Here is a 23,806-nt window from a genome sequence, read left to right on the forward strand (position 1 = left end):
CTTATCTTTTTGTTGTCGCCACAGCTTTGCCTTTTCCAAAATGTCATGCAGTTGGAATCATACAGTGTATATGACTCAGACAGGCTTCTTTCACTTACTAATGTGCATTCAAGGTCCCTCCTTAAATCCCTCCTTAAGTCATGCCTTGATAGCTCATTTCTCTTTAGCACTGACTAACATTCCACTGTCTGGATGGAACAGAGTTTGTTCATCCTGTCACCTGTTGAAGGACATCTTGGGTGCTTTCGAGTCTTGGCAGTATGATTAAAGCTGCATACGGGCTTTTGTGCAGCTGTAAGTTTTCAACTCACTTGGTAAATACCAAGGATCACGACTGCTGGATAAGATGGCAAGAGTACGTTTAGTTTGGTAAGAAGCTGCCTAACTTGTTCCAAAGTGGTTGCTGCCCCGTTTTGTGCTCCCGCCAGCAATGGTGAGCGTTCCTGTTGCTCCACATCCTGGTGAGCATTTGTTGATGTCAGAGCTCTGGACCTCGGCTGTTCTAACAGGTGTGTAGTGGTGTCTCATTGTAGTTTTAATTTGCGTTCCCCTGACAATATATGATGTTAAACATCTTTTAATATACTTATTTGCCATCTGTATATATTCTTTGGTGAGGAGTCTGCTCAGCTTCCCTCCAGTTTTAAATCGGGGTGTTTGTTTTATTGTTGAGTTTTAAGGGTTCTTTGCATATTTTGGGTACCAGTACTTTAGTATATGTGTCTTTTGCAAATATTTTCTCCAACTTTACAGCTTGTTTTCTAATTCTGTTGATGATGTCTTCCGAAGAGCAGAAGTTTTAAATTTCAGTGAAGTCCCACGTATCAATTATTTTTTTCACGGATTGTGCCTTTGGTGTTGTATCTAAAAAGTCGTCGTCATACCCAAGTTCATCTTGGTTTTCTCCTATGTTATCTTCTAGGGGTTTTATAGCTTTGTGGGTTTTTTTGGCCTGCACATATCCATTTGTTCCAGCACCATTTGTTTGAAAAGACTATCTTTGCTCCATTGTATTGCCTTTGTGCCTTAGTCAAAGATCAGTTGACTATATTTGTGTGGGTCTATTTCTGGGCTCTCTATTCCACTGATCTATTTGTCTCTTTTTCACCAATACCACACTATCTTGATTATTGTAGATTTATTGTAAAGCTCAAATTTAGATGGTGTCAATCTTCCAGCTTTGTTCTTCTCCTTCAACATTGCGTTGGCTATTCTGGATTTTTTTGCCTCTCCATATACACTTTAGAATCAGTTGGTCAATATCCACAAAATAACTTGCTGGGATTTTGATTGGGATTGCTTTGAATCTATAGATCAAGTTGGGAAGAACTGACAGCTTGACAATGAATTTTTTCTATTCACGACCATAGAATATCTCTCCATTAATTTGTTCTTCTTTGATTTAAGTAATCAGAGTTTTGTACTTTTCCTCATATAGATCTTGTACATATTTTGTTAGATTTATTTAATTGTGTATTTATTTCATATTTGGAGTGCTAATGTAATGGTACTTTGTTTTTAATTTCAAATTCTAATTGCTGGTGTATAGGAAAGTGACTGACCATAACCACTTACTAGTTCCAGAAGTTTTTTTGTTGTTAATTCTTTTAGATTTTTCTACCTAGACAATCATGTCATCTCTGAATAAAAACAGTTTTATTTCTTCTTTCCCAATTTGTTTACTTTTAGTTTTCTTGTCTTGTTGCATTAGCTGGGATTTCCAGTATGATGTTGAAAAGGAGTGGTGAGAAAGGACATCCTTGCTTTGCTCCTGATTTTAGTAGGAAAGATTCTAGTTTCTCACCATTAAGTATAATGTTAGCTGTAGGTTTTTTGTAGATATTCTTTATCAAGTTGAGGATATTCAACTTGATGTTCTATTCCTAGTTTTGTTTTTTTTTTTTGTTTTTTTTTTTGGTGGTACGTGGGCCTCTCACTGTTGTGGCCTCTCCCGTTGCAGAGCACAGGCTCCGGACACGCAGGCCCAGCGGCCATGGCTCACAGGCCCAGCCGCTCCGCGGCATGTGGAATCCTCCCGGACCAGGGCACGAACCCGTGTCCCCTGCATCGGCAGGCGGACTCTCAACCACTGTGCCACCAGGGAAGCCCCTCTATTCCTAGTTTGTTGAGAGTTTTTATCATAAGTGGATGTTGAATATTATCGAGTGCTTTTTTTGCATCTATTGATATGATCATGTAATATTTCTTCTTTAGCCTGTTGGTATGATGGGTTACATTAATTGATTCTTGAATGCTGAACCCGTTTTGCATACCTGGGATAAATGTGACTTGGTTATGGTGTATAATTCTTTTTATAAATTGTTAGATTTAATTTGCAAATATTTTGTTGAGGATTTTTGCAAGTATGTTCATGAGAGATTTTGGTCAACAGTTTTCTTTTCTTGCGATACCATTGTCTGGTTTTGGTATTAGGGTAATGCTGGCCACAGAGAATGAGTTACAAAGTACTCCCTCTGCTTCTGTCATCTGAAAGAGATTGTAGAGAATTGGTATACATTTTTCCTTAAATGTTTGGTAGAATTCACCTGTGAATCCATCTAGGACTGGTGCCTTCTGTTTTGGAAAGTTATTAACCATTGATTCGATTTCTTTAATAGGTATAGGACTATTCAGATTGTCTATCTCTTCTTCTTTGAGCTTTCGCAGATTGTATATTTCAAAGAATCAGTCCATTTCACCTAGATTATAAAATTCGTCGGCATAAAGTTGTTCATAGTATTCCTTTATTATCCTTTTAATGTTCGTGAGATCTGTAGTGATGTCTCCTCTTAGTTTTATGATATTAGTAATTTATGTCATCCATCCTTTTTTGTTTTTAGTTAACCTGACTAAAGGCTTATTAATTTTATTGATGTGTTCAAAGAACCAGCTTTTGGTTTCACTTATTTTCTCTATTGATTTCCCGTTTTCAATTTCATTGATTTCTGATCTAAGTTTGTGTTTTTTTCTAATTTATTTATTTTATATTTTTGGCTGTGTTTGGTCTTCGTGGCTGCGCGTGGGCTTTCTCTAGTTGCAGTGAGTGGGGGTTACTCTTCGTTGCGGTGCACAGGCTTCTCACTGCAGTGGCTTCTCTTGTTGTGGAGCAGGGGCTCTAAGCGTGCGAGCTTCAGTAGTTGCAGCACGTGGGCTCAATAGTTGTGGCTCGTGGGCTCTAGAGCACAGGTTCAGTAGTTGCAGCACATGGACTTAGTTGCTCCGTGGCATGTGGGATCTTCCCGGACCAGGGATTGAACCCATGTCCCCTGCTTTGGCAGACGGATTCTCAACCACTGTGCCACCAGGGAAGTCCCTGGTCTAAGTTTTATTATTTATTTTCTTCTGTTTGAGCTTGATTTGTTCTTCTTTTTCTGGCTTCCTAAGATAACAGCTTAGATAATTAGTTTCAGATCTTTCTTCATTTCTAATATACGCATTCAGTGCTATAAATTCCCCTCTAAGCACTGCTTTCATTGCATCCCACAAATTTTGATGGATTGTATTTTTATTTTCATTCAGTTCTAAATATTTAAAATTTTTCTTGGGATTCTTTTCATTGACTCATGTGTTATCAGATGTATGTTGTTTAGTCTCCACATACTTGAGGAGTTTTCCAGCTATCTGTATCTTCTGATTTCTAGTTTAATCCATTGTGGTCTGAGAGCATATATTTTATGATCTCTGTTCTTTTACATTTGTTAAGGTGTGTTTTATGGCCCCAAAGTGGCCTATTTGGGGAACCGTTCCAAATGAGCTTGAGAAGAATGTGTATTCTGCTGTTGTTGGATGAAGTAGTGTATAGATGTCCATTATATCCAGTTGATTGAAGGTGCTATTGAGTTCAGCTACGTCCTTACGGATTTTCTGCCTGCTGGATCTATCCATTTCTGAGAGAGGGGTGTTGAAGTCTCCAACTTTAATAGAGCTCATCTATTTCTCCCTGAAGTTCTATCAGTTTGTGCCTCATGTATTTTGATGCTCTGTTGTTAGGCACATACATGTTAAGTGTTGCTATGTCTTCTTGGTGTATTGACCCCTTCATCGTCATGTAACATTCTTTTCATCCCTGATAGTTTTCCTTGCTCTGAAGTCTGTTCTGTCTGAAATTAATATAGATACTCCTGCTTTCCTTTATTAGCGTTAGCAGGGTATATTTCTCTCCATCCCTTTGCTTTTAATCTATATGTGTCTTCATTTACAGTGGAATTCTTGTTGAAAACACAGTTGGGTCTTATTGTTTGATCACTGTATAATCTCTTTTAATTGATACATTTAATCGTTGACATTTAAAGTGATTATTGATATGGTTGGAGTAACAGCTACCATATTTGTTACTGTTTTCTACTCGTTGCCCTTGTCCTTTGTTCCTATTGTTTTCTACTCTTTTTCTGCCTCTTGTGGTTTTAATTGAGCATTTTGTATGATTTCATTTTCTTTCTCTTCCTAGCATAGCAGATATACACAGATATATATAAATTTTTTTAGTGGTTGTCCTATAGTTTGCAATATACATTTACAATGAATCGAACTGCATTTTCAAGTAACATTGACCACTTTACAGTAATGGGAATATTTTATAACAAAATATTCCTAATTCCTCCCTCCTGTGCCCTGTATCTTTGCTGTCATTTATTTCACTTATCCATAAGCTATAATCTGGATATATTTTTTCTATTTTTATTTTTAATAATACTTATTAAATTATTAAGTTCTGTCAGATCAATTAAGGATTAAAAAAGTAAAGCTTTAATTTTCCCTTTATTTACTCCTCCTCTAATGCTCTTCCTTTCTTTATGTGGATCTGAGTTTCTGATTTATGCCATTTCTTTTCTCTCCTAAGGATTTCTTTCTTTTAACATTTCTTGCAAGCCAAGTCTACTGGCAAAAAATCCCCTCTTTTTTTTTTTTTTTTTTTTTTTGTCTGATACAGTGCTTTGTAGTCCTGTGATCAGGTCTCAGTCTTTGCTGAGCCTGTGCCCTTGGACTGTGAACTTTACCACCGCTTTTCCTTTCCCCCCCACCTTTGGTGGGATAGGATGGCTAGAGGCGGCAGAGCTGGGTATTTTCCTGCCCCAGCGTTGATTAGGCCCTGATCAAACCCTGGCAGGTCACACTCTGGTGACTATTTCTCCTGAGGGCAGCCTTGTTAAGAACAGAGTGTTCCTTTCCTCCTCTCCCTGTCAGAAGCACAAGGGGATTTTCCTCCAATACTCACTGTGACCCCCAGGTCAAACTCTTGGAGGTAAAACTGACAAAAGTATGGGGCCCCCTAAAGATGCGCCTCCAGCAACTTGTCCATTGCAGCAGGTGGGTTTCCTTCCCTGGGGCTGGCTCCCACACAGGTTTCTGCTCTGGTGACTCTCTGTACCCGCCCATCCCTCTCGCCAGTTTGGGGCAGGCTTTTGCCTTGTGACCTCAGTTCTCGGACAGATCTAAGAACAGCTGGTGATTTTCCGGTCTGTTCAGGTTTTCACCTGCTGTTGGGGTGGAGTGGCAGCTTCCAGGCTCCTTACATGCTGGACACCAGAAGTGAATTTTCACTTTAAAATGGTTATTTTTATAGTTTGTGAATTTCACCTCAGCACATTTAAGAAATGCATGTTGTAATCTCCGCAGCAACCGCAAAGCTCGAGCGCTTTCTCCCGGGTCCGTGCTCGCTGGCGGCCGCTGGGTCCATCAGGGCTGCCATCTCAGTGGCTGTGCCTGGGGCTTGTGCAGGTGTCTCCATACACCTTCCAAGCAGCCTTGTCTGCAGGCTCCTGCCCCATAGCCCCACGACAGGGTTCAGCTCTCACCCCCTCTCCGCATCCAGCCTGGGGACCGCTGGCTTTGTGTGGGGGGCAGGCCGCCACGTGAGGTGGGGGCCAAGTGCATGAGGTCTGCCTTCACCTGGGCGGGGGCCTCCCTGTGTTCAGTGCTCCCCAGACCAACAGCGATCTTGGCTCACGGGCTCCAGAAGGAGAGGGTGCTGTCTGAGAGGTCGGATGCTCAGAGCCACGAAGCCCACACCTGCTGGGGCTCTGAGAAGTGCCAGACATACAGGGAGGTGCTCCCCCCAGCCTCCCACAGGGCTGGCAGGCATCGGTGCAGGGCTGTCCACGAATACCTGTTCTTTTCTCACTGAGGACCAAGTATGTGCTCAGAAGCAGAGGTTTTGTGGAGAGCTCATCAGAAGTGCTGTTTCACTCCCACCCGAGGGGCTGAGAGTCTAGTCGGAGGGTGCGGCGGGGAGGGGGCACGGTGCAGTGGGGGGCAGCTTCGGGAGGGGAAAGGTTACCTGCCCAGGCCCAGGTGTGGCGTCCAGGGCGGCTGCCCTGGGGTGGCCTTTGCCTGTGCCCCCAGTGGTGCCACTGCACGGGGGCGGGTGGTGGCCCAGGCCCCACGTGCTTGTTCTTGGGTTTCAGTTCCTGAGAGCACGGGATCGAGGCTCACAGGCCTCTCAGGGCAGCTGGTGGACATCGCGTGCAGGGCGTGCGAGGCCTACCTGGGGCGGCTGGAGCACGAGGACATCGACCTCTCTGAAGACGCCGCCAAGGACCTCACGGAGGACGAGTGGAAGGACCTGACCCAGCAGTACTACAGGCTCATTCAGTAAGAAGCCTGGTCGGCGCCCTCTGGGGCCTGCCCGCTGCTCGCGTTATCCAGGGGACGCCGGGTGGGCTTTAGGGGTTGTCTGGGGACGTTGGCCCCTGGGACGTCTGGGGTGCCTGTCTGGGAGTTGGGGTGCCTTTTGGGGTGCCTGCCCAGGCCCTTGTTGGCTGATAAGAGGATGACACGGCCGGGCGAGCCTGTGGCACCTTGCGCACCCTGCGTGTCCTTTGTGTCATCTGGGGCCACAGCAGCCCTGGGCGTCCCCTTCGCGGCCAGGCTGCCAGGCTGGCTCTGGGTGGTCGGGACCGGCAGGGCCGTTGCTTGGCCCAGGCCTCCTGACTCCACGACCTTCAATTGCCCCCCACTACCCGGGGGCCCTCTGCGGAGGGCTGCGACCTCTCACAGTGGCCGACAGCGAGAAGCTGGGGCAGGAGCAGGCCAGCACCCGCGGCGGGAGCAGCTGTCCGCCGAGGGAACACGGCAGCAAAGCTGGAGCGCTCATTTCGGAGGGTCTGCCTGCAGTGCACACGCACCATCCTGGGGTCGTTTCTGTTGTTTTACTCCTTTCCTTCTTTGGATCAAGTACTTTCTTCTTTACTGGATGTAAATGCGGTAAAGGGCGTGCCATGTGCTGTTGGTATTTGTCCGGGAGGATACAAGTCTGCATATGTGCTCACTGTGTAGCCACCGCCCAGATCAAGATAAAGGACACTCCCAGCCCCCCAGCCCCCCTAGTAACCCTTCCCAGGCAGGACCCCACCAAGGTCACACCTCCTCTGACTCCCGCCACCTCCAGCAATGTTGCTGTGGAATTTCATATTCATGGAATCATACAGGCCGGGCTGTCTCGTTTGTGACTCTTCTGCTCCACACAAGACCTGTGAGATTTATCCAAGTCAGTGCAGAAGCTCATTCTCTTCTGTTGCTGTGCGGAATCCCATCCTTTCAATAGACCACAGAGCCCTTATTCCTTCTGCTGTGGGTGGGCAGGTGGGATGCCACCAGTCTTAAACAATTCCCAAGGTGGCTGTGCAACTTCATAAGCCAGCCGTGATACGCGTCCACGCGCCCCACTCCCCGCGCCGCGGACAGCCCTCGGCACTGTCACACTTTTTCATTTTCCCTCCCTCGTCGTCTCATCGTGGTCTCAGTTTGCGTTTCTCTGATGACGGATGGTGATGAACATACTTTCATATGCTTACTGGCCATTTGGCTATGTTCTCTCGTGAAGTGCTTATTCAAATCTTTTGATCATTAAAGAGAAAGAGGTTGGTTCTTTGATTTCTAAGAGCTCTCGACATTTTCGTCACCAGGTCCTTTGTTGGAGATGTGCATTAAGCCTACCTTCTCCCGGTGCATGACTTGTCTTTTTACCTTTCAGTGGAATTTCTTGATGAGGTCCACTGTTTTCATTTTTTCCCTATTATGGTAGGTCGAGTGCTGGTTAAGAAATCTTTGACTCTTCAAGGTCATGAAGATGTTCCCCTATGATTTCTTCTATATGTTTTACTGTTTTCCCGTTCACTTTTAGCTTTTCATGATTAATTAATCTTAACTTTTGTGTAAGATAAGAGATGAGGATCAAGGTTCTTTTTTTGTATACAGATATTCACTGTGAATAAAAAATAAACATGAGTTTTGGCGGAACTTGCTTTCAGCCCTGATCAGCACCGATCTGTTTTGGTAACTGTTTCATTTACACTTGAATACGATGCGTATCTGCATTGCTAGGTGGTGTGTTATTAAAAGTGTCAATTAAGTCAAGTTAGTGATTCAAATCTATATTCTTACTGATTATTTCGCCTGCTTGTTCTCTGAGATACTGAGAGAGCCCAGTTAAAATCTCCAACTGTATTTGAGGTATTAATAGACGTAAAGAGGGTATTTCATAACAAAAGAATCCAGTCAAAGGAATCAAAGCAGTCTGGACTTGGATGTAGTGAATACCGCATCAGAATATATAAAACAATCACAGAATTAAGAAGAGAAATAGAAATGCAACTGATTTTTGCGTGGTGACTTTGTATTCTGCTACTTTGCTGAATTCATTTATTAGCTGTTCAATTTTTGGGAAAAGTTTGAGAAGGACTTGTATTAGTTCTTCTTTAAATGTTTGGTAGATTTCACCAGTAAAGCCATCACGTCTAGGGCATTTCTTTGTTGGGAGAGTTTTGATTACTGATTCAAGCCCCTTAGTTGCTATAGGTCTATTCATATCTTCTGTGTCCTCATGATTTAGTCTTGGTAGGTTTTCTGTTTCTGGAAATTTGTGTATTTCATCTAAGTTATCCAGTTTATTGGTGTACAGCTGTCCATAGTACTCTCTTATAATCTTTTTTTATTTTTGTAAAATCAGTAGTAATGTCCCTAATATCATTTTTCATTTTAATAACTTGAGTTTTCTCTGTTTTCTCCTTAGTCCATCTAGCTAAAAGTCCATCCACTTTGTTGATCTTTTCAATGAACCAACTTTTGGTTTTATTCATTTTCTCTATTGTTTTTCTATTTTGATTAATTCTGCTCTAATCTTTATTATTTCCTTCCTCCTGCTAGCTTTGGGTTTAGTTTGTTCTCTTTTTCTAGTTTCTTAAGCTGTAAAGTTAGGTTATTGGTTTGAGATTTTTCTCATTTTTTAATGTAAGCCTTTATAGCTCTACATTTTCCCCTTGGTACTGTTTTCACTACATCCCATAAGTTTTGACATGTGTTTTAATTTTCATTTATCTCTAAGTATTTTCTTTTTTCTTTAAAATTTATTTATTTAGTTAGTTTTGGCTGCACTGGGTCTTCGTTGCGGAGCACAGGCTTCTCATTGTGGTGGCCTGTCTTGTCACGTAGCCGGGGCTCTAGGCACACGGGCTTCAGTAGTTGTGGACACGGGCTCAGTAGTTGTGGCTCTCAGGCTCCAGAACGCAGGCTCAGTAGTTGTGGCACACGGGCTTAGCTGCTTCATGGCATGTGGGAATCTTCCCAGACCAGGGCTTGAACCCATGTCCCCTGCAATGGCAGCTGGATTCTTATCCACTGTGCCACCAGGGAAGTTCCTATCTCTAAGTATTTTCTAATTTCCCTTGTGGTGTCTACTTTTATCCATTGGTTGTTTAAGAAAGTGTTGTTGAATTTCCACAGATTTGTGAATTTTCCAGTTGTACTTCTGTCATTGATTCGTAACTTCATCTCGTTGTGATCAGAGAGGATACTTTGTATGATATCTGTCTTTTAGAACCTATTAGGTGTTAATTTGTGGCCTAATTATGGTCTATGTTGGAGAATGTCTCGTGTGCACTTAGGAACGACGTGTGTGTTGTTGTTGGGTGGAGTGTTCAGTGTGTCTCTGTTAGATTTAGTTGATTTACTGTGTTAAGTCATCTATTTCCTTATCTTCCGTCTTGCTCTTTTATTCGTTATTGAGAGTGTGGGGTATTGAAGTCTCCAGTTATTGTAGAACTGTCTGTTTCTCCCTTCAATTCTGTCAGTTTCTGCTTCATGTATTTTGATGGTCTGTCACTAGATGCATAAATTTTTATAATCATTATGTCTCCTTGCTGAAGAAGCTGTAACCTTTATTAATATATCATGCCCTTCTTTATCTCTGGTAACCTGTTCGACTGCAGATCTGTTTTGTCTGATATTAGTATAGCCACATCTCCTCTCTTTAGTTACTGTTTGCATGGAATATCTTTTCCATCCTTTTACTTTCAGTCTGTTTGTGTCTTTAGATCTAAAGTGAGTCTCTTCTAGACAGCATGTGGTTGGATCATGTGTTTTAATTCATTCTGCAGGTATATGTCTTTTGATTGGAGAGTTTAAACCACTTACATTAAAAATAATAACTGATAAGAAGGGACTTCTTTTTTTTTTTTTACAGCTAAATTTTTAAAAATAAATTTATTTTATTTTTGGCTGCGTTGGGTCTTCGTTGCTGCGTGGGCTTTCTCTAGTTGTGGCGAGCTGGAAACTCTGGAAATCAGGTTCTCCTCCTTCTCCAGGGCTTGCTGTTTCATGTTATTGTTTCTGTTTATTGTTTTTGGTTTTTTTATTTCTGTAGTCTGTCTCTGTGCCTGAGGTGTAAATTTAAGGTCTTCTTAGGTCTTTTCTATGCCTTTCTCTGGGCATGCACAGTCACTTCCTAATTTTCCCTTTATATGCAGTTGTTTTAAAATGTCCTAGTCTTTTAACGTCTGGCTCTCCAAAAGGGAAGAAGAATAAAATTAAGGGGAGGGAAGGGTGCTGGCCCTTTAAATCCCCTGGAAGGCACTTCAGCTGGAGGGGGTGGGGCTTATAACACTGAGGGGCAGGTCCAGCAATAATGGCGGCCTGTCTTATTTGTCTGTACCTCTATCAGCAGGAAGAGCAATCAGTGATCAGAGAGAGCACAGATCCCCAATATCTGGAGGAAAGGGTTCTTTTTTCCGTGCCCTGGCTCCTGCAAGCTGTGTGCAGGCTGCTCCAGAACCCATGCACAGCTGCCTGCCACAGGGGTGGGAGATGGGGAGCTGCTACGGTAATAAGAACTGGTACTGACCAAAATTAACTTCAATTTACTGTCTAAGGCTTCCCTCGGAGGTTGCACACCTTTAGTAGACTCCAGAGTTCCAACACAGTTGCATCAGATTCTGCCAGTGCAATTGTTGTCTAGGTGGGGAGACAGATTCCTGGTGCTTCCTATTCTGCCATCTTCCCAGAATCCTCCTTTCTACACATGTTTTAATTACATGTGAGGTATTTATTATTGCTTTAAATAGTCAGCAATTTTATATTTTTCTACATATTAACCTTTTTAAGGGACCTTCATTCATTTCTGCAGTTTCATTATTATTTTCTTTCATCCTAAAAAACATCTTTCAGTATTTCTTCTAGTGACAATCTGTTGGTTAAGAACTCGCTGATTATTTTCTCTGAAGAAGAAGCAGAATTTTACATTTTTTTTTAAAGTTAAGCATTTTTTAAAATTAATTATTTGGCCGCGTTGGGTCTTCACTGCACACGGGCTTTCTCTAGTTGCGGTGAGCAGGGGCTACTCTTCGTTGCGGTGCGCGGGCTTTTCATCGCGGTGGCTTCTCTTGTTGTGGAACACGGGCTCTAGGTGTGTGGGCTTCAGTAGTTGTGGCACGTGGAGTCAGTAGTTGTGGCACACGGGTTTAGTTGCTCCACGCCATGTGGAATCTTCCCGGACTAGGGCTTGAACCCGTGTCCCTTGCATTGGCAGGTGGATTCTTAACCACTGCGCCACCACAGAAGTCCTTACATTCATTTTTAAAAATTTTATTTATTTATTTATTTATGGCTGTGTTGGGTCTTCGTTTCTGTGCGAGGGCTTTCTCTAGTTGTGGCAAGTGGGGGCCACTCTTCATCGTGGTGCGTGGGCCTCTCACTATCTCGGCCTCTCTTGCTGCAGAGCACAGGCTCCAGATGCGCAGGCTCAGTAGTTGTGGCTCACGGGCCCAGTTGCTCCGCAGCATGTGGGATCTTCCCAGACCAGGGCTCGAACCCGTGTCCCCTGCATTGGCAGGCAGATTCTCAACCACTGCGCCACCAGGGAAGCCCCCTTACATTCATTTTTAAAAGATATTTTCACCTGAATAAAATTCTAGCTTTGCAGAGGTTTTTGTTGCTTTTGCATTTTAATATATTATTCTATCATCTTCTGGCTTTCATAATTTTCATTTACAAATCGTCTGTAGTATTGTTTTTGTTCTTTGAAGGTAGTGTCTTTTTATCTGGGTGCTTTAATATCTTCTTTTTATCTTTGGTTTTCAGCAGTTTTCTTCCAATGCTTTTAGGAGCAGTTTTCTTTGTATTTATCTGGCTTTGGGTTTGTGGGACTTATTTTATCTGTTAGTTGGAGCTTCCCATCAAATTTGGAAAATTCTTGGCCATTAATTTTTCCGGTATTGCCTCTGCCCCATTCTTCCTCTAACTTCTGTCTGGATTCCAATTACACATATGTTAGACTGTGTCCCACATGTCTTACACTGGTCTCATCTCTCATCATCATCATGACAGTCTTTCTAATATCTTTGAGTCTAATTCTAAACTATATATTCTCTTCCACTGACCTTGCTACCTTTTACCCTAGTAATAGTACTGTACATTTTTAATTACTGTATATTTATGATTTCATTCATGGTAGAAATAGTCCATTCCCTTTGCTCCCTTTTCCAGAAATTTTCTGTTTATTCTCACGTGTGATTCCTTCTAGATTCATTGCCCTGGTAACTAGTGCAGTTTGTCATCTTTTCATGTTTATTAGCCATGTGGATATGCTCTTTTGTGAATTCACTGTTCAAGTTTCTTGCCCATCCTTCTATTGTCTCCCATTCTGTGGCTTTTTTTCATTCTCTTCAAGATGTGTTTTGATAGACTGGAATCATAATAGAGTCCAATTATCTTAGTTTCTCTTCACGATTGATGTTTTATAATACTATTCAAAGAGTCCCTGCTGTTTCCAAGTCACGAATTTATACTCCTATGTTTTCTTCTAAAATAGTCATTATTTTACCTTTCATATATTTTTACACATGCCCTTTTGGAGTTGATTTTCGTGTACGGGGTTAGGTAGGTATCAAGATGTATTTTTCCATATGAATATTGGAAATGACTTATAATTTATTGAAAAGTATTTCTTTTCCCACTGTACGGCCTTGTCATAAATCAGAGTAGCATTAATGTAGCTGAAATGGAACTAACCCCTCGATCAGCAAACAGACTGGCCTACTCACAGCAGGACAGTCTTTGCCACCATAAATCTTCGTACTCATACAGGAGGAATCCAATTGTTTCCACTTCTTCCATATACATTTATTGAGTTATAATTTGAATGCCATAGACTCCATTAATTGTAAATGTACAATTCAACGATTTTTAGTAAATTCACAAAGTTGTATAAAACCACAATCCAGTATTAGGACATGTCCATCACCCCATAAAATTCCCTTGTTCCCATCTTCAGTCACTCTTTGTTCACAACCCCAGTCCTCTCCAGCCACTAATCTTTTTCTGTCTCTATGGGTTGTATTTTCTGGTTTTTAATAATACTGAGTCTTCCAATCCATAGATATAGAATGCTTCTCCACTTGTTTAGGACTTTTAAAATGTGTATCAACAATGTTTTATAGTTTTCAGAGTTCAAAATTTATACTTCTCTTGCTAAATGTATTCCTGTATGTTTTATTATTTTTAATACTATTATGAATGGAATTAATTTCTTAATTTTAGGATTTTTGTTGGTAGCACATAAGAATGCAACTGATTTTTGTATATTGATCTTGTAACTGAGAATTTTTGCTGAACTCATTTATTAGTTCTAATAGTTTGCAGTGTGTGTGTGTGTGTGTGTGTGTGTGTGTGTTCCTTAGAATTTTCTACATACAGGATATGTCATTGTAGAAAACAATTTTATTTCGTCATTTCCAGTCTTGAGTTCCAGGGACTCAAGGTCGGTCTAACATCCAAAAGTTGATCAGTGCCATATTCTACAACCTTAAAAGGAAGGAAGTTCTGTCAAATGCTACAACGTGGATGGACCTTGAGAACATTATAATGCGCGAAATAAGCGAGACACAAAAAGATAAATAATGTATGATTCCACTCATATGAGGTACTCAGAGTCATCAAAATTACAGAGACAGAAAGTAGAATGGTGGTTGCCAGGGGCCAGGAGTTAATGGGTACAGAGTTTCAGTTTACAAGATGATGGTGGTGATATTTGCACAACGTGAGTGTACTTAATGCCACTAAACTGTACACTTAAAACTATTTAAGGTAGTAAATTTAATGTTATGTGTATTTTACCACAATAAGATTTTTGGGAAAAAAAGTAAATTGGTAAATTTCATCGTGTTTACAGAATAAAGAAGAAAAACTGTATGGGCATCTCAGTAGATGCAAAACACTGGTGGAATTCAATGTGTCCATGTTAAGTTTTGTTGCTGTTTTTAGCAAACTAGGAAAAGAAAGAAACCTCCTTAATTTGATAACGTTTATCTACAAAAATCCTAAAGCTAATATATATATATATTTTTTTATTTTTATTTTTTTTAATATATTTCTTAATGGCCATGAACTGAAAGTGTTCCCCTAAAAATCAGAATGAAACAAAAATTCCCATTATCATGACGTCTAGTCAGTATTGAATGAACAATCTGTTAAGTTTAATAGTACAAGAAAAGGAAAGAAAAGGCGTAAAATCAGAAGGGAAGACATAAGACTCTTTACTTACTGGTGACCTAATTGTGCACATAGAAAATTTTAACAATCATAAAGAAAGCATCATGATTAAGTCAGTTTAGCAAGATCACTAGGTACCGGGTCAATATACGAAAGTCCACTGTATTTCTGTGTACCATCGCAATCACAAAATGAAACTTACACTAACATCAGAAACCTACAAATATCCAGAAAAAATATGACAAAATACAGGGAAAACCCTAAACTGAAAATTATAAAATTATACAGAGAAATTAAAGACCCAATAAGTATGTGTGTGTATGTGTGTGTGTATAAAACCACATTCATAAATTAGAAGACTCAGTGGTAGAGAGATGTTTGTTTTTCCCAAACTAATCTATAGATTCATTGTAATCCCCATCAAAATCCATGCAAGGGTGCTCTCTGGTGGTGCAGTGGTTGGGAGTCCTCCTGCAGATGCAGGGGACACGGGTTCGTGCCCCGGAGCGGCTGGGCCCGTGAGCCATGGCCGCTGAGCCTGCGCATCCGGAGCCTGTGCTCCGCAACGGGAGAGGCCACAGCGGTGAGGGGCCCGTGTACCGCAAAAAAAAAAAAAAAAAAAATTTCTTAAATAGTTCTCTAAGAGCACTAATCATAATTTAAAAGTTGATAAATTGTACTTTATTGACATTAAGAACTCTGTTTGTCAAAAAACACTACAAAGAGAGTGAAAAGCCAAGCCACAAACTGGAGGAACATATTCACAACACGTATATCCAACAGAGGTCTCGGATCTAGGATGTTTAAAGGACGCCCATAAATCAGTAAGAGAAACAATCCCATTGGAAATGTCACGTGAGAAGACAGCAAATGGCCAATAAGCACATGAAGAGACCCTTAGCATCACTGAATTCATAATTCAAGGGTGAATTAAAACCACAGAGACGCCACTGCACACCCACAAGAAAGGCTGAAAGGTCAGCGGAGATGTGGAGCGCCCGGAGCCTAAATCTGCTGCGGTGCGGGGGGAGGGGAAGGGGGAGGGGGGCGGGGGTGTCTGGAAATCGGTGTAGCCTGTCTAGAAAAGCCTCAGGCATTTCGTATAAATTGAGGCATCTATGTACCCTACGACCCAGCTCTGCCGTGCTTGGGGCGTTTGTCCAAGAGGAATGAAAACATCTGCAGAGGGTCTTCATTCATGGTCTGGAAGCCACCAGCGGTGTGAAGAACTTGCTGCTGATGCCTGCAACACCACACGTGGCTCTCAACCTCGTTCTGCTGACTGAACGAGCCCCCGGTGTGAAGCTCAATGCCTGGAGGCGTCCACACAGGGGCGGGGAGGACAGGGCAGAGGCAGAGGGGTCTGGCCGACGTGGTCTCCAGGGCAGCATTTTGAGGGGCTGGAAGTGTTTGCATCTGGACCCTGGTGGCACCTGCACGAGAGCACCCGTGCGAGAATGGTCAGCTGTCCCAGCAGGGCTGTGCCCTTGGCTCGAAGTCCCAGGTGTAACCAGTGGGTGGCAGCAGCAGACCCCGCAAGGGCCGCGGTGGCACCTTCCGAGCTAGGGGGCTCGTTAGGGAACCAGAGGGCGGTTAGCTCGGTCTGTCCCCGTTCCTTCCTTGTTGAGGCGCCCGGGGTCCCCACGCGTGGTGTGCGTGTCGTCAGGACCAGAAGGGCAGATGCTGTGTCCCTTTCTTGTCATCAGCATCTGGGGGACGGTGCTTGTTCTCTGGAGATTTTGAGGGTGTCTGGGACGGGGAGCTTGGCCAGGCCTTCACCTCAGGCTGGCGTCCCGCCTCCTCCCGTCTGTCCTCTGACCCCAGGGGGAAGCGACAGTTCTCCTATTGTGAGGCACAAACTCACAGGGGACTCCATCCTGCCCGGATGCCGCTGCAAGGGGCGGAGGCCTTGTTCCGAGCCCCAGGGCTTGGACGCCCTGGGGAGACAGTGGGGACCCTTCACTGAGGGAAGATCAACCCCTGTCTTCTTCCTGAGCCCAAGTCGAAATTGCATTTGCTGGTCTCCTGGGCAGCTCTGCCCCTGGCCGTCAGGCTGGGCTCTCGGGGACCTGCCGCGTTTCTCACGGCATCCGGGCCGGTCTCTGCTGCTGGGCGGGAGGGTTACAGACAGCTCGGGACTCACACCTGCTTCCGCCAGGTCCTGTCTTCTCCCTGGGGTCAGGTAGAGCGTGTGCACCACCAAGGTGGGCCAGGGAGCTCCGGGGGCTCCCCTTCTGTGTGTCCTGTTAGAACCAGGGGGCGAGGCCCCGTCTGACCCGTCACCCACGTTCCCTGCACCAAGGGGGGCTCCTGCTTTCTCACGCCCCAAACTCTGCTCCTCGGTATGGGGCCTCTCCCCCCCATAGGGGACCCCACTCATCGCTTCTCCCCCCCTGTTGCCCCCCCTTCCCAGCAGGTTGGGTACATCATTGTGCACAGACGTCCGTGTCCCAGAAGGCTTTATCCCCACGCCAGGACCATCCCCGCAGGTGGTGGCAGGTGGCCTCGGAGCCCAGCACAGTGCCCTCTGCTGCAGTCCACCCTCGCGTGGGGTTGCGACGCGGCCCGGGCAGGGCTGGGTCTCCTGGTCCCAGGCTTCAGGGACACACCAGCAATCGAGCTCTGACCGCACGCAGACAGCTGTGCCGTCTGCCTCCCTTATTCCCTTAAGTTACGGTGGCTTCCTGGGGCGGCCACCAGCCACTCTGGCAGTCAAGCCCACGGGACACTAAGCTGGCATCCAGCCCGCGTCAACTGCAGGACCCTGGGTGCTGCCGGCGTGGGCAGCTCGGCTTTCCCACATGGGCCTGCAAGGGCCACCCTGACGTGGGTCCGGCACAAGGACCCTGGCCTTCATGTCCCGGCACCTTTTCTGGGCCCAGGCACAGCGCCCCAGGGTGTCCTCAAATCGGGTGTCCCCACCACCCTACAGGCCACGTTCCCGGGCACCCGTCGGGCGGGCAGGAGGATGTCCTGAGCCTGCCCCTCGCCCTTTCCTCGGGCGGCCACCTGCTGGCACCTGGGCACCGCCCTCAGAGTCTCACGGGCTTTCTGGATTTTGCTTTGTAGCGGCGAGGCGTTCATCTCCAATTCCAGAAATTACTTTTCGCAGTGCCAAGCTCTGCTGAAGAAAATCACCTCTGTGAACCCTCAGACGGAGATCGACGGGCTTCGGAACATCTGGATCGTAAAGCCCGCGGCCAAGTCCCGGGGCCGAGGTGAGTCCCAAGCTGGGCGCCCTGCGGGGACAGCCAGCCGTGGCGGCGGTGGGGCTGGGCTCCAGGCTCCCTAGGGGGCTCAGGACTCGCGGGTCCCGGGGAGCGGGCGTCCCAGTGACCCTGGTCTTTATGGCTGCTGTTCCAAGTTTTGCTAAGTAATTCGGATTAATTAGGAAGTTCCGTCTCTAGTCCTCCGGTAGACTGTCTGTAGTTTTCTTCTTCGTATTTGCTTTGCTCGCCACCTGCTGCAATGGAGCGAGGACTCCGCATCCAGCAGCAGTGGGAGCCTGGGCCCAGAGTGGTTATAAAACCCCCAGAGGCACTGGCCTCTTGCAGGCACATCCTGAGTGCCCTGTGAGCTCTGTCCCGGGACGCCGGTTTTCTACTTCTCCTTGCGTCACGGCTGTGACCGTGCCCTTTTCTTTATTCCTAATGGTGAATACTGTGGGTTCTTCATTTAAAAACAGGATTTCAGGGTGATTTTCCAATCTTATGAGTGTTTCCAAAGAACCAACTTTTGGTTGCATTTTTTCAATTTTCCTGTTCCCGCTTGGTGCTGACTTAAATGCTAAGCTTATTTATTCCCAAACATCCTTGTGCAACAGTAGAAGCTTTCAGGCTATGGAAATGTCCTCAGAATACAGCCTTCCCTGCATCCTCTTGTTTATGTTATATGATGTTCTCTTTTTCCTGAGTATCTAAATAGACCTTACCTTTTGTTTGCATATTCTATTTGCCCCTTGAGTTATTTGAGGGGTTTTATTGTTGCTGTAAACTCATAAGTGGTTACTTGTTTTTTTTTTTTTTTGCGATACGCGAGCCTCTCACTGTTGTGGCCTCTCCCGTTGCGGAGCACAGGCTCCGGACGCACAGGCTCAGAGGCCATGGCTCACGGGCCCAGCCGCTCCGCGGCATGTGGGACCCTCCCGGACCGGGGCACGAACCCATGTCCCCTGCATCAGCAGGCGGACTCTCAACCACTGCGCCACCAGGGAAGCCCAAGTGGTTACTTTTTATGTGATTTTTTAAAAAGCTTTATTAATTTGTGAGGGCGGAGCTTTTCCCGCGCAGCCCCCCAGCGCAGGACCACAGGTGTTGTTCTGGGGCCGGGGGCTGAGCGGTGGCCTCTTGCAGACATAGTGTGCCTGAACCACGTGGAGGAGATCCTGGAGCTGGTGGCTACAGACCCAACCCCCGCCAAGGGCAACAAGTGGGTGGTGCAGAAGTACATCGAGACACCGCTGCTCATCTACGACACCAAGTTTGACATCCGCCAGTGGTTCCTGGTCACCGACTGGAACCCACTGACCATCTGGTTCTACAAGGAGAGCTACCTGCGCTTTTCAACACAGCGCTTCTCCCTGGACAATCTGGACAGGTCAGTGGGGGTCAGCGAGGTGCCATCGAGGGTGGGCTCCCACCAGCACCTGGAGTGCGAGGCAGGTCTCGTGTGCCCGGTGGGGTGCTGTGTCGTGCTTGGGCCTGGGGAGGATACTCGACCTCCCTCTGCAAGGGGCGGGCCCAGGCCCCCTGCCCATCAGAGCCAGTGCCTTGCGCCCCCATGGGGTGTGCATCTTCTCCAGAAAATCCTGAAAGCACCGTCTGCCATGTGCTCGTGGGCACCAGGCATCCTCTGCAGTGGGTGCCACTGCCCCTCTGCTGGGAAGGCTGAGTGGCCGGCCGTGCCCCTCCGCTGACCACACGGGCCGGGCTCGGGGTGCAGCTCTGCTTGCTCTCTCGGTCCCCTCAGCATGTGGAGGGACGGGACAGGTAGGGCTCCTTTGGGAGGCTCCTGGGGAACAGCCCCTCAAATCCTGCAGTAGACCCTGCAGGGCCTTCGCTTTGTGAGCGCCCAGAGCCCTGGGTGGGGATCCTGCAGGCGGGGAAGCTGCTGGAGTGTCTGGGGAGGTGGGGGGCGGCTCCCCGACGAGGCAGCATGTGGGACGTGAGGGTGGCCTGAGGGGTCCTCTGAGGATGACCCCAGCGATGCGAGGTTAGGAGGGGTGAAGACGATGCGAGCAGTACCTGATACAGGGTGCGGGGGTTGCCGGGCAGCAGCTCAGACCTGCAGGAGTGGGTGCCCTGGGGTGGGTGAACCCAGCCCCACCAGGGTCCCAGTGCGGGCAGGCCGGGCGGATGTCAGGACGAGAGCCCACCAGCGAAGTCTTGGGAACGTGCCATTCTCTTGAGGGAATAGCTGCTATCTCTCTTTCCAAACGGAGGGCCTCCGTGGCTCTGTTTTGTGACCACACGCGGGGTGCCCAGCTGGGTGCCTAGGCATCTTGGCGGGGGCTACAGGGGAGCCCGTCAGTATCACGAGGACGGAAGGCTGCTTCACAGAGACCTTGAGGGGGTTCACTGTGCTCAAGCTGGGGGCTGTGACCACAGCTGGGGTCACACCTGGCAGGTGACACCTGGGGTCACACCTGGCAGGAGCAGGCAGCTGGGGCAAGTGGTCCTGGCCGGCAGCTCAAGGAGCACATTTGTTCCCACCAGGCCAGGAGGGCCTGGAGGGGGGGTCCTGGGCTGACTGGGCAGTGAGAAGCCCACGGAGCCCCTTCCAGCCGGCCCGGCCCTGCCAAGCTGTGAGCAGAGTGTCTGGCAGTTCTCTTACCCTCTCTGAGCCATTTCTCCCTCCGGGACCATAACCCTCTCCCCAGGCTGACAGGAGATTCTCTGACACTGTTTCTGAACTGTGTCGGCTCCCTAACAGCACTGTTTGCAGCTTCCAAAACTCTTCCGTGTGCCTGTATCTTGTTTCTTGTAACTGTCTTACGGGAGTACAGCTCTCTCATGGTCACAGGTGAGGTCTCACCACCCAGAACAAGATGGCAAATCCCCAGGCCCAAGGACGCGTTTAAATGAAAATGACTTTGAACAGGACCCACGTATTTTATAATCTCCTAGTAGATGCTATTCAATTTAAATGCTGTTTAGAACAATGCCAGCGTATAAACGAATTAATTGAAAATTTCAGTTAGCGAATCCTAGCCTTGGGGGGCTCCGGCTCTCCTCCAGGGACAAGTGGGGAAACAGGCTCAGAGGGTGGTACTTGCTGGAGGCCCCTAGTTGGTGGCCCTGGGCTGGCTGGCTTCTGCCCTGCCCTCCCAGCCCCACCCCATGGTGGTCCCAGGCGGACCGGAGGGCTGTCCTGAGGTTGCCTTGGAGGATTAGGAGAACAGGGAAACCGTCAGAACCCCTCCCGCAGCGGCGCTGTGCCGGGGTCACGGCGCTTGGGGGCAGGGGCTCGGGGGCGGAGCCTCGGGGCGGGGTCTGGGCGGGGCCTCAGGGTGGGGTCCCGGGGCACCCGCTGGGAGGAGAGGAGCCTGCGCACCCGCCCCCCCCCCCCCCCCCCCGACCCTGACGGCGGCCTTGCCTCGCAGCGCCATCCACCTGTGCAACAACTCCATCCAGAAGCACCTGAAGAACGACGAGGACCGGAGCCCCCTGCTGCCGGGTCACAACATGTGGACCAGCACCGAGTTCCAGGAGTACCTGCAGAAGAGGGGCCGCGGGGCCGTGTGGGGCAGCGTCATCTACCCGTCCATGAAGAGGGCCATCACCAACACCATGAAGGTGGCCCAGGACCATGTAGACCCGCGGAAGAACAGCTTCGAGCTGTACGGCGCCGACTTCATCATCGGGTGCGACTTCAAGCCCTGGCTGATCGAGATCAACTCTAGCCCCACCATGCACGCGTCCACGCCGGTCACGGCCCAGCTCTGTGCGCAGGTGCAGGAGGACACCATCAAGGTGGTGGTGGACCGCAAGGTCGACCGAAACTGCGACGTTGGCAACTTCGAGCTGCTGTGGAGACAGGTGAGGGGGGCGGGGTGTCCCTCTCCTGCTGGCCACCTCGGGGTGGCCCCTCCCCACGCCCCGGGGCGTCTCACCCAGCTGGCCTTTGCCATCCAGCTTTCCAATCTCTCCTCCCCAGCCAACCCCAACTCTGTGGCCACCTGGCAGGGGGTCCTCTGGCTGGGCTGGCGGGATGTTCGTGGCCTCCAGGCCCCTCTAGGCTGTTCCTTTTCCGACCTGCAGTGTCCTCCGTCCTCCTGGGGTGAATATCCAGCCTTCCTTCAGGGGTCTTTCCAGGGGCCTGCTCCCCCAAGGAGCCCTCCTGCAGGCCAGGCAGCAAAACCCTGCAACCTGGCGCCCCTGGTGGGGGGACCCAGTGGGCAGCCCAGCTGTCGGGAAGTGTGGCCGGGGCTTCTCCCTGAGGCCTTACGCCTGACCGGCAGGCCAGGAAAGGGCCAGCCAGCACCCCTCACCTCATCCTTCCCTCCCCAGCCTGCGGTGGAGCTGCCCCCCTTCCCGGGGTCCGACCTCTTCGTGGAAGGGGTGGGTGTGTGGAAAGCCAAGAAGCAGATGCCGCCCATCTCCAACTTTGACTTTGCATCTCCGCTCTTGGACATTCATCCACCAAGGGAGAGGTGCCCCCCAGCCATGCCACACCTGGCTCCGGGACCACCACAAATGGCTCTCCAGCAAGACTTGAAACTGAAAGACGAAAAGGTACCTCCTTGCACCTTGCCTGTGCTCTAAAAGAGGCTGGCGGAGAGAAGTGCTAAAGTAAAGTGCGGCCACAGGGAGTTTTGGGAAGATAGAGCCCCCCACCTGTACCTTTCAGCACCTAGACAATAAGGCCCTGAGCTCTGCTCTTGCCAGGGCCGAATCAGACAAACACTTGGATCCAAACTTATTAAATGTGCACCCACTGCGTCCCTCCTTCCAAGCGTGAAGACAGTGGAGAGCGCTCAGTTTCAGCTGCCCAGACCATCAGGTAACAGCGCCGTTCTCGTGTCCATCTGACCCCTGGGTCTGCTTGGGGCTACCTGCTCTGCGTCCTCCAGGGCAGGCCGGGGCCTCTGGTCCAGCCTGAGCTCAGAGCAGGGTTCAGGGCACCCTGGCCCCATCCTGGTCCCGGCCAGTTGTCGGTATAGTGGGGGTCCTGCAGCAGGACCAGGTGGGTAACAGCCTTCGTCTGTCTCCCCTGTGGGGTGTGGCGCCAATGGGGCGTTGAGTTTGAGGTTTGCATAGGCGCCAAGTGCCGCGGACAGGAGGGGGCCGGCAATCACTGGGCCCTCGCGCTGTTTTCTGAAGCTTCTGATGGAGCGGGCCACACGTGGCCCGGGAGCCTGGCCTGGGCTTGGCCTCCGAGCACAGGTAGACAGGTATGGAGCAGCCCCACTGGCACGGTCTGGCACCCAGCAGTGGCCAAGAGAGTGACACCAGCCAGGGCCACGCCCCCACCTGCTCTGCCCCAGGTGCACCTGTCTCCCTGAACTCACCAGAACACCTGCACCTGCTGTGCCCACCACCCCCCGGGTTCCCAGTGTGTCTGTCTGTCTGTCTGTCTCCCTGGCACTAACAGCCTCTTTGCCTGTCTGTCTGTCTGTCCCCATGGATTGTAAGCTCATGGGCTGGGCTCTTGGTGCACCCCTGCACCTGGGGCCATGCCCGGCACATAGCAGATGCTCAGTACATGTCTATTGCATCAGCACATGTGCGGGCCGCCCCCCAGAGTCGCCAGCTCCGGGCACGATGAGCGTGTGCTTTCAGAGCTGGCAGGGCCCTTGGGGGCCACCTCCAGTCCAGCCCGCCATCCTCACCCCATGTCCAATCTGGCACCAAGGTCTGTCAGCCCTACTGCTTAGCGACTTGCCTCTCCATGGGGGCAATTTCCAGGTTTTCTCTGTAATTCACTGTGCAGCTTTCCCCAGGCATCTTCCTAGGAGTGAGTGTCCCCGGGGCGCACACAGCTTCTACCTACATAGGTGTATTAGCTACTGTAACAAAGTACTGCCAACTCGGTGGCTTAAACCGCA

General features: G+C 48.2%; 1 protein-coding gene across 1 annotated transcript in view; it reads left to right on the top strand.

Moving 5' to 3' along the window:
- Positions 1 to 22,719, top strand: part of TTLL8 (tubulin tyrosine ligase like 8) — a 40,425-nt gene extending 17,706 nt beyond the window's left edge. The window contains 6 exon segments of the mRNA XM_065887234.1: positions 6,405 to 6,591; positions 17,830 to 17,978; positions 19,113 to 19,356; positions 21,362 to 21,797; positions 22,269 to 22,555; positions 22,557 to 22,719. Of these exon segments, the coding sequence (XP_065743306.1) occupies positions 6,405 to 6,591; positions 17,830 to 17,978; positions 19,113 to 19,356; positions 21,362 to 21,797; positions 22,269 to 22,555; positions 22,557 to 22,719 (1,466 nt within the window).
- Positions 22,720 to 23,806: the final 1,087 nt, after the last annotated feature.

This window comes from Phocoena phocoena, chromosome 11 (assembly GCF_963924675.1).
Source record: "Phocoena phocoena chromosome 11, mPhoPho1.1, whole genome shotgun sequence".
In the NCBI taxonomy this organism is placed as follows: domain Eukaryota; kingdom Metazoa; phylum Chordata; class Mammalia; order Artiodactyla; family Phocoenidae; genus Phocoena; species Phocoena phocoena.